Source organism: Mustela lutreola, chromosome 17, assembly GCF_030435805.1.
Source record: "Mustela lutreola isolate mMusLut2 chromosome 17, mMusLut2.pri, whole genome shotgun sequence".
Taxonomy (NCBI): Eukaryota; Metazoa; Chordata; class Mammalia; order Carnivora; family Mustelidae; genus Mustela; species Mustela lutreola.
Genome location: NC_081306.1, coordinates 42,420,382 through 42,430,187, shown reverse-complemented (window position 1 = coordinate 42,430,187; position 9,806 = coordinate 42,420,382). Strand labels below are relative to the sequence as shown.

Sequence of the window (9,806 nt, the reverse complement as noted above, 5' to 3'; positions counted from 1 at the left end):
TGTTGCTGTGGGCTCCCAGCGGCCGCCTGTCCCCCCAGAGTCACAGAGCATGGCCACCAGCACAGCTCAACTACGTGTTTATTTGAAATGTGCAAAGCTGAACGCGCAAGTGCAATTCTACCTTAGGGAGATCAGCCAGTGGCCCCAAGATGGCCATGCTAGGGTGGGCCACGGTCTGTTCTGTCTTGGCTGAGAAGCACCTGGGCCCCTCAGACCAGTCCTTAGGGCTGAAAAGCCTGGGGCACAGGGGCTCACTGGAGATCCCTCCTTGCCTAGAAGCTAAAATATCTTGCTAAAGAAGAAAGCAAAAATCACAATGGGTCTGGGGGCACGGAGAAGGTGACAGAAACTATCCTATGCCCTCCGGGGCTTCCCCTCTTTTTGGGGTGGGGTGGGCTTGGTGACAAAGCCTGCTGGCCTGTGAGGAAGGGCCCTCTATCTCTTGAGTGAAAGTGGTGGTGGTAGATCGTGGGGGAGCCCGAGGGGATCCCAGACCTGGCTCAGACCTGGCACAGAGAGACCCAGGGGACCCGACCCAGATGAACTGTGCATGGCCAGAATCAGCGAGGACCCAATCAGCATCATGAATGGTGATGGGAGGTAACTGCCACCAAGGCCAGTGGTCAGGCTGCGGGCCGAGCCAGGTCACCAGCCCAGGATGGGGCTGAAGGGGCCCCCTTGACTCTGCCTGGCTGGGCCTCGGGGGCTTTTTGGACCTAGGGATCCTGATGTGGTTGACATTCTCATAAGAGTTTCCAGGGGGACCTGGGACCTCTGGCTCTGGAGGGCGGAGGGCAAGGGCTGGTTCTGTGGGGAATTCTCTGGGGAAGTCGAAGTCATTAGAAGCAGCCAAACAAGCAAGGGGTAGGGGGGTACAGCCATCAATATGCTGGGGAGGCCTGGGGACATCACTGCCACAAGTCACCGGCTGCCGCCCCATTGTCATTCTCGTGGAACTTGTGCAGGTGATCGGCGAACCTGTTGGGGATAGAAACCTTTGCTGAGAACAAGGGTAAAAAGGAGAGAAGTGTGTGTGTGTGTGTGTGTGTGTGTGTGTGTGTGCGCGCGCACATCCGCATGCACACTCACGCACATGTGTGGAGGGGGAACGGAGATCCCCAGGGGGTGTGCTCCCTGTGACAGGGGAGGTGCTGGGGAGCCGGGGGTGGGGGGGGAGGGTGGCGGAAGGTTGGGGGTGGGGAACACAGGAGGGGCTCGGTGGTGCCAGGTGGGGGAGTCAGTGCAGGGCCCTGGGACCCGGGTGTTGTCCTCACTTCTTAGCACAGAAGGTGGCACAGTCCCTTTCCATGCTTTCACTCCACGCCAGCTTGTAGAGCACCTGGCCAGGTAGAAACACAGTGAGCCCTACGCACGGCCCTTCCTGCCGCCCCCTCCAACCCCCCCCCCCCCCCCCGGGCCTGGCCTCCTGGGCGCGCATGACTATTGTCCTGGCCCAGGCCCCAGGGCAGGAGGCCTTAGAGATGCCCCTGTGGCCGCCTGTTTCACACACAGTCAGACGGGCCTCAACGTGGCAGTACTGTCCTCGCCATTGCTGTGTAGGACACTGGCAGGCCGGGACCTGTTGGCCCCTGGGGACAGAGTTGGAGCCCAGGCTAAGTACGGAGGGGCCATCCCTCCCTGGGGCCTTACTCGGGATGGGAGCCTCCAGGGCTGGAGGCTTCCACGGGCCCGCCTTGCCCTCTCCGATTCCCTGACCCAGTGGACTTGCCGACGTCCCCAGGACGGTCACTCTGCACTGCAGGAGATTCAGTTCAAGATGTCCCTGCGTGTGCAGCCCAGCCGGCTTTTCCTTAGTGACGTGAGGCACACCTGCATGCATTCCCGCCTGCCTCGGGCCCCCACAGTGGTCGTGCCCTCCCCCAAGCCCTCCAGAGTGGGCCGTGGGTGAAGTCAGCCAGGCCCCTTCCCCAGAGTGGCTGGGCTGCTGCCCCAGGCAGAGGGCCTGAGGGGTGGGCTTGGCACCGTCCCCTTGAAGAGGACAGAAGTGGCCAGGAGCAGACAGTGTGGCCTGGGCTTGGCCCAGGGAGCCAGGCTGCCCTTGGCGGTCCGGGAAGCTTGGTGGAGGCATCCCTGGCCTCCTGCCTGGATACTCACCAGGAAGACCAAGCAGTGCAGGAAGAGCGTGTAGAAGAAGCCAATGGTGCGCGCCATCTTGTTGGAGAGAACCAGTCGCCCCTGGGGAGCAACAAGGTGTGGCGTGGGGGTGGGGCAGGCCTCACCGACCCCTAGAGGGCTGCCCCAGGTTCCTGTAGAGAGGGCCCCACTACAGAGAGGGCAGTGGTCTCCCACTCTGTAGCCTGGGAATTTGGGCCACAGGAATGCTAGGGAATGGAGCCCCCTGTGGCACGATTCCAGAACCTTCCAGGACCAGCAGCTGTCCGGGAGGGAGAGGGACCCTGTTCTAGGCCTCATGGCCAGTCTCAGCAGGACCTATGAGGGGTGAGTGGGGTCCCTGGGGCTTCTCCAGATGGCACTGAAGGCAGGTGTCTTTGGAGGTCCCCAGAGTCAGAGCTTCTGGTGTGTGGCAGAGGAGGGAACTCACCATGCTGAGCGTGGCCTTGTCCCAAGGGCTCAGGCTCAGGTACTTCCGCTGCCGCTCCTGAAGGGGGAGAGAGGATGAGGGGAGGCCCCCCAGGGCCCCAGAAGCCCCAGGCTGCTGCAGAGGGGGACCGCAGGGGGCTGCTGGGGTCTGTCTTCCCTGCTGTCCCCTTCCACTCAGTGTGACGCCCCAGGCTTGCCCAGCGAGGGTGCGTCCTGCAGGCTTCCCCGCGGCCCGCCCACCGCCTGGCCAGGGAGCAGCCCCTGCGGGCTCACACACCCGCTTGCTGAAGGAGGAGAAGGGGTCCAGGCGTTCCTCGTACTGGGAGGAGTACCGCAGCTCCGTGTCGTCACTGCCACCGCTCTGTGTGAGGGGGAGAGACCCCGTCATTCAGGGAATGACCAGGAACAAGGCCGGGGTAAGGCATCCTGAGGCTGGCAGGAGCAGAGGGGAGCCTCAGTTTCCCCATCAGCACCACGCCCTAGAGCTGGGAGAAGGCTGGGTGACAGCATGAATGTGGCCGGGGCCACGCGTCCGGGAGTCGTGCCCGGGTTCAGAGACTTCCCGCGGGCTCCGGGTCAGGGTGACTCGGGGCAGGTAGAGGGACTGAAGCCTATTGAGCTCCAGTGTACATCACAGACAGGGCCAGGCCAGTGGGGGCCAGTGGGGGCCAGTGGGGACCAGTGGGTCTGGGAGGGGTTTGCGGGAGCCTGCAGGGTGGCTGTGGGCAGAGGGAGGCACCAGAGGGGTGAGCCCGGCTCCCCCACCCCAGCAGGGCCCTGGGTACCAAGTAGGAGTTAGCGCAGAGTCTGGCGCCCTCTGGTGGCCCGAGTGCAGCTCCAACAGGTGGAGTGGGGGAGGGGGCGGGAGCTCTGGTCCTGGGGAGGCCCCCACCCTGAGGGTCCCTGCTCCCTGCGTTTCTATGGGCCACCCTGTCACCCCACAGTCACAGAAGGGTTTCCTCCCACGAGGGGGTCCCCTGTGAAGCCTGGGGGCTGAGAGAAGCCAGGGAGGGCCCTCAGATGCCCAGAATGGAGTGAGTGGGTTTTTATTCTGTTTTCTTGATTGGTTTGGGGGTTATTGGACCCAAATCTGGGTTTTTGTTTGTTTGTTTGTTTGTTTTGTTTTTTAAGAATGTGAGTTTCAAACATACGGATTCCCCAGGGCCTCTCCGGCCTGCTCAACGGCCCTATGGTTTGATCCCCGGATCCTGGCTTCACTAGAGGATCACTCCTGTTTCATAGAGGGGACGGCTGGGCCCATGGGCCCACCAGCCCTGCCTCCTGCTGCCCCTCCCCGCCTCCTGGCTGGCTCTGATGAATGAACCTGCACAGAACCTCCACTGTGGGGGCTTTCCTCAGTTCAGGGAACACAGCTGCCAGGCAGGGCAGACTGGATGGCCTCTGGGGGCCCCTAGGCCCAGTGCTGCCCAGCAGGTCACTGCCCCCAACTCTCTCGCCTTGGAGGGCCTGGTTGGCCTCTCTCCTTGCCTGGTACGCCTGGGGCCACAATCGGGGAGGGCACTTACACGGCCTGGGTAGCTCTGCAGGAACTTGATCTTCTCAAAGAGCTTGATGTTGTCTGCACGCAGGCTGTCCAGCTCGCTCTGCAGGGCCTGGATGGTGTGCTGGGCCAGGCGGTTCTCCTGGTGGGGGGGGGGGCAGCGGGCAGGTGGGCAGGCAGGCAAGGCCCACAGTGGAAAGGGTAGTGGGGAGAGGCTGCCAGACCGGTGCAGGTCCTGCTCGTCTACCCGGAGCCCCTTCTTGGCCTGTGGCCATCTCCCTGACCTTCTAGACTCTGGCAAGTCCCCTTCTCCTCCTGTGACCCCACCCCAAGCAGAAGACAGATTTGGGGCCAGGTTCCTTCATGTCTTGAGTCGGTTTGTTTATGGTATCATCAACCTTTGAAAGAACTAGCGAGATGTAATTCGTGAAACGAACATCACTGTCTTTAGGATTATTTATTTATTATTTTATTTAGTATATCCACAGTGAATATGGTGAACCATTCCTGCCATCTCACTCCACGATACGTTTATGACCCCAAAGGAAACCCCCGACCCCTCACTCCGTCCCTCTTCCCCCACCCCCTGGTCACCACTAATCTTTCTGTCTCTTTCGATTTGCCTCTTCTGGACATTTCATAGAAATGGAGTCAGACGCTACGTGGTTTTAATGTTTGCCAATCCGGGAGCAAATGAAAGGCGACCTCGGTTTTCAGCTTATCCAAATGCCTAAGTAGGTGTTATCTTCATACTGTTTAAAACATTTAAACAGGACTGAAAAGTACACGGGACACGGGACACGGTAGTAGGGCGGTTTTTTAAAAAATGAAGCCTAGGGCGCCTGGGTGGCTCAGTGGGTTAAGCCTCTGCCTTTGGCTCAGGTCATGATCCCAGGGTCCTGGGATCGAGCCCCGCATCGGGCTCTCTGCTCGGCAGGGAGCCGGCTTCCCCCTCTCTCTCTGCCTACTTGTCATCTCTGTCTGTGAAATAAATAAATAAAATCAAAAGAAGCCTAGAATTATCACGTGATTCAGCAATTCCACTTCTGGGCAGCTACCCGGAACACCCATGTTCATGGCAGCATGGTTCACAGTAGCCAAAAGATGGGAGCAAACCAAAGGCCCCTTGACGGATGAACGGATAAATAAAACCAGGTACCCAGTACAACAGAATGCTGTTCAGCCTTAAAAAGGAAGGACCTTCTGACACCTACTACAGCAGGGATGAACCTTGAGGACATTCTGCTCAGCGAAATACGCCAGCACGAAAAGACAACTACTGTAGGACTGTACTCACATGAGGTCCTCGTGTGGTCAAGGGACACAGAGAGGAGTAGAGGCGTGGTGAACCCGGGATGGGGGCAGCGGGGGGAAATGGAGTTTGTGTTTAGCGGGGACAGAGTTTCAGTTTGGAAAGAGTAAAAAAGCTCCCGGACGGGGATGGTGGGGCTGTTTGTACAACAGCGTGAATGTACTTAATGCCCCTGAACCGTACACTTAAAAACACTTAAGGCGGTAAATTGTATGTGTTGTGTGTTTTACCACAATTTTTAAAAAGTTAGTACCTGATTGAAAAAAACCTAGATTTTTAAAGCAAAAGGTAGAATACGAAAACACTTTTCTTTCCACTTTATCTGTTTTGAAGGCCTCCTTTTAAGGGCTGCCCAGCATTCCATTGCGTGGCTGTCCCTAGTCCCCGAGGGGAGTGAGTGTGACGTTTCCAGTCCCTGCTGTGAGGGGCGGCTCGGACCATCCCTCCTTTGAAGCAGATCACAGGAGGTCCGATGGGGCCGGCCCAGCCTTGCCACTGGACCAGCAGCAGGCCTTGCCTGCCGTGGGCACCCAGTTAATGTTGGCTTCTCCCTGGCCTGAGCTTGGGAACCCCAGGGGGTCAACTGTGCGTTTGGAGAGGAAGGGTCTAGAAATGTCATCATCAGCTCAGGCAGTGACTCTTTGAGAAGGATGGAAAGCTTCCGGGCTCCTGTTTGCACCGGGAGAGCTCAGGGATGGACCCAGGAGGGCTCTGGGGGATGGGGAGTCTGCAGAGTCCCCAAGGCTGGGACAGCGCCCCCTCCAGGTACACTTCTGGTCTGTCCCCAGGCCCTCTGCAATCTGGGTCTGGCGTGCACTGCCTCTGTGCGCATGCCCGGGCCTGGGCCTTTGTACCCTGATCACCCTGACCGTCTCTTGCTCCTCCTCTTTTCTTTCCCTCCCTGACTCCCTCTCTCGTATCCTGTTCCCCCTTCCAGGACCGCTCCCCAGTTGTCTTCCCAGGCCGGGTTCCATCCGGAAACTGGCTGCCGAGTGACCCTTCTTATGCTCCATTCTGCCAGTGTCACTCCCTTGCTTAAATCCTCCGGTAACGCCTCAGCCCAGCAGTAGGGCCCTCTGTGTCTTATTCCTGCAGCCCTGTCACAGGCTTTCGGGCTTGTTGGCCTCCTGTCTCTGCTCACCTATCTGTCCTCCACTTGGAGCATCTGAGTCTTCTTTCAAAGCCCAGTGTGGCATAACCCCCTCCAGGAAGCCCTCCCTGACTGCACACAACAAATCTAACTCCTCTGTGGTTTATGGTCTGTGACACATCTCTCTGCTCCCAAGCCTGTGGGTCCAAGGGACATAAGAGAGGGAACAATGCAACTCACGGCCTCTAGCTCCTGGTTCCGGGCACGGAAGCGTTCCCTCTGGCTGGAGATGATGGAGAGCAGCGAGTCTACCTGGCCCTCGGGGAGGGCGCCACTCGCCGGTGCCGACGGTCCTAGGAGGTGGAGGGGAACGGTGGGTTCTCAGGTCGATAGCCCCAGCCCAGAGGGAGCTCTGGCCAAGGGCCATGAGGTACAAGGCACAGGTGTCTGAGCACAGGTGCTGAGAGGCTGTGGAAAGGAAGGGCTATCCAGGGGACTAGGGATCCGAGCAGGGGAGGGCCCCTGTTCCTCAATATGAGGATCTGAGACCCTCGCATCTTTCGGACGAGGCCCCCCGTTCCTGGGGAAGCGAAAGGACACTGGAGGCACTGGGAAGCCGTGAGAGGCTCCCTCCAATGTCCCCGCCCAGCCCCAGGTTCCTCCTTGATCCTGACGCCGGAGGAGGCCACCTAGCCAGCACTGCTGGGAGCTCTCTGGCTGTCTCTCTTCCCGTGCCAAGGCCTCCCTGGGGAGCTCACCACGACCCATCAGCCATCGACAAGGCCACTGGCAGGGCAAAGGGGGCCCCGGTCCTAGGCGGGGTGTCAAGCTAAGGCATTGAAGGGCGGACCCAGCCCCACTCTTTGGTTGCTGCTGCATTGCTAGGACGGGGGGCCCTGACCTTCTTGGAGGAAGGGGGTGCTCTTTAGGGATCACGGCTCAGACTGTAGCACCCCCTTTCTCCTTTCCCTGCTCCTGCCCTGCCCATTGCTGTGTCGGAGACGGGCCAGCCCCTCCTTACCATAGAACAGGGCAGTGGCCTCCTTGATGGGCTCCGGGATCTTCTCCAGGCCGTGCTCAGCTGCGCCCTGCAGGGGGGAGCAGGCGTGACCATTCCCTATGTGTCACCGAACGTACCCTTTCAGGGTGCCAAGCAAACGGGGGTCAAGGACCAGGTGGGGCGGTCTGGCGGCGGGACTGGGCCGGTGATCACAAGGGCTCCTAAAGGGAAGGCTGGGCCTTGGGTTGACCCCGAGGCAGGGCCCCTGTGGTGGTGCCATCATGGACCACTGGGCCCTGCTGGGCCAGCCCCGCTGCTCTCTCCGAGCCCCATTTCTTCTAGAAAATGTGGTGGGTGACAAAGTGACCCCCAGGACCCCGTGGGCTCCAGCCTTCCACGATCCCTGGGCCTCGGGTCCTCCAGCTGTGGGATGGGTCGGTCTTCCTGCCTGGCTTCTGCCCACAGCTCTCAGGGTGGAGGTCCCAGCCTGGCCCTGTGCCCTTTGGCCTGGCGTCCTGAACCGGGCCTCTGTGATGAAGTGTGCAGGCGATACCTGGGCTGTGGGCGACAGCCTTGTGGGCCTTGTGGGGGCAGGGCCCGAGGAGCCGGCTGGTTAACCTGTGAGGTTTTCCTGGATGAGAGCTCAGGGTGGCGAGGGGGCGGGGCAGAGGGGGCGGCTCACCTCGGCGTCCGGCCGCTGGATGGTCTGGATGGTACTAAGGTCCTGCTCCAAGCGGGCGATCAGCTCCCTCTGCTCGGCTGCCGTGGCCATGGCCTCAGTGACATGCACCTGCAGCTCTGCGCAGCGCCCTGTGTCAAAGGAACACACGGCCATCAGAGGGAACCTGGTGTGGCCCGTGGCGCCTTCCCCACTCGGCCTCTCCGACCCACAGCCCGAGGGCCCACCAGGAGGCCGGCCAGCAGGGCCACTCCTGGCCCTAAGAACTCAACATGCTCCTGAACTTCTCCAGGCAGGCGAGGGAGCCCAGCGTAGGGATCCAGGGTTCTCCCCGGCTCTGCTGTGACCCGCCGGGAGCCTGGCCAGCCCGACTGGCCCCTTGCCCTTTCAAGGCCTCACTTTGCCTCTGTCAAGCCAGGCAGAGACATGGAACCCAGCACACCCCAAGTTTCTGCCAGGGCTGATGCTCTGGGATAAGGACCAGAGGTAGGAGTGGGGGAGAAAGGAGGGGCAGCTGGGGATGGGCGGGCCTGCTGGAGATCAGCAGGAGGTGCCCGAGGGAGGGGTCCTGCCTCTGGAGCTGTCACCAGACCCGCTTGCCCCCTACCCCGACAGGTTCCAGCCCAGTGAGGGGGATGGAGCGCCCCCCCTCCCCACAATACCCTGACCCACACGGTCTTGACTTCCCTCACTAAAGTGCCCGTGGCTGTCTTTGCGACAAAATCGAACCCAAAATAATTCTGTATGGAGACCTTCCTGTCCTTTTGGAGGGTGAGAGGTGTTGGAAAGTCCATGCCCCGGGGAGGGGTGGGTGTCAGGAGCAGGGAGGACAGCGGGTGCCCCCGGGGGTTGGGGGGTGCGCAGCCCAGGTCTCATTTCTAAATAGTGGCAGTAGATCTTGCTTGGCCACCAGGGGGCTCTGTGGCACCAGAAATGCCCAAAGGCTCCAGGCTGGGGACCGAGCCAGGAGGATGGCCCTCTGCCCGTCCTGTCACAGGGATTTATTTGCCCATCACCACGTGGCCTGCTGACCTGCCCGCCAACCCGGTCTTGGCTACACTCAGCGTCTTGAGCCAGGGTGGGGGGCCGCTGACCTCACCCCCACCCCCGCCCTTCCTGCTCCCTCTCCTGGGTGCCCGCTGCACGCCAAGCTCTTGACACATCTCGCGACAAGCCAGTCAGTCCAAAAAAGGTGACCCCCATTTTTACAGATGAGGAACGGAGGCCTCTTGGTCCAGGACCAAACCCAAGGGTGTCCCCTCCTGGCTATGTCCAAGCCCTTCCCCCACAGCGGGGTCTGCACTGGTTCCGGCCCCGAATGGACTTCTGCCTTCAAGCATTGGTGCCTGGCTGGTGCTGGTGGAAGTGGGGGACCCGAGATGGGGTTCAGGGAAGAGGCTGGACCTGAGGGCCCAGGGTCAGGTCATGGAGGGAGAACGGGGTGAGGGTGGCAGGGTATAGTTGGGGGAGCCTGAGGTCCAGCCGGCAGCGTGCATGTAGCCTGGTGCCGAGGAGACCGAGGGTCGATAAGGCACCAGCAAGATGATTGCTTGAGCTGCTGTTCTAACCGGCACGGTCTTGGTCAGGCCCCTGGGGTCCCAGGGTGCCCGGCCCGGGGTTCCCCTGCACTTGTGCCCATGCCCCAGCTGGCGGGTGCCAGGC

The 9,806-nt window shown here is 60.7% G+C and overlaps 1 protein-coding gene across 3 annotated transcripts in view; it reads right to left on the bottom strand.

The window, feature by feature from the left end:
• Window positions 1–60: 60 nt before the first annotated feature.
• The window catches only part of CUX1 (cut like homeobox 1), a 354,242-nt gene continuing 344,496 nt past the window's right edge, over window positions 61–9,806 (bottom strand). For all 3 annotated transcript variants that reach the window (XM_059155149.1, XM_059155150.1, XM_059155148.1), the window contains exons 15-23: window positions 8,148–8,275; window positions 7,487–7,553; window positions 6,706–6,818; window positions 4,089–4,205; window positions 2,840–2,923; window positions 2,564–2,620; window positions 2,116–2,196; window positions 1,275–1,339; window positions 61–978 (exon numbers count right to left, since the gene is read on the bottom strand). In XM_059155149.1, the coding sequence (XP_059011132.1) occupies window positions 909–978; window positions 1,275–1,339; window positions 2,116–2,196; window positions 2,564–2,620; window positions 2,840–2,923; window positions 4,089–4,205; window positions 6,706–6,818; window positions 7,487–7,553; window positions 8,148–8,275 (782 nt within the window). In that variant the 3' untranslated portion in view covers window positions 61–908. The remainder of the gene's footprint in view (window positions 979–1,274; window positions 1,340–2,115; window positions 2,197–2,563; window positions 2,621–2,839; window positions 2,924–4,088; window positions 4,206–6,705; window positions 6,819–7,486; window positions 7,554–8,147; window positions 8,276–9,806) is intronic.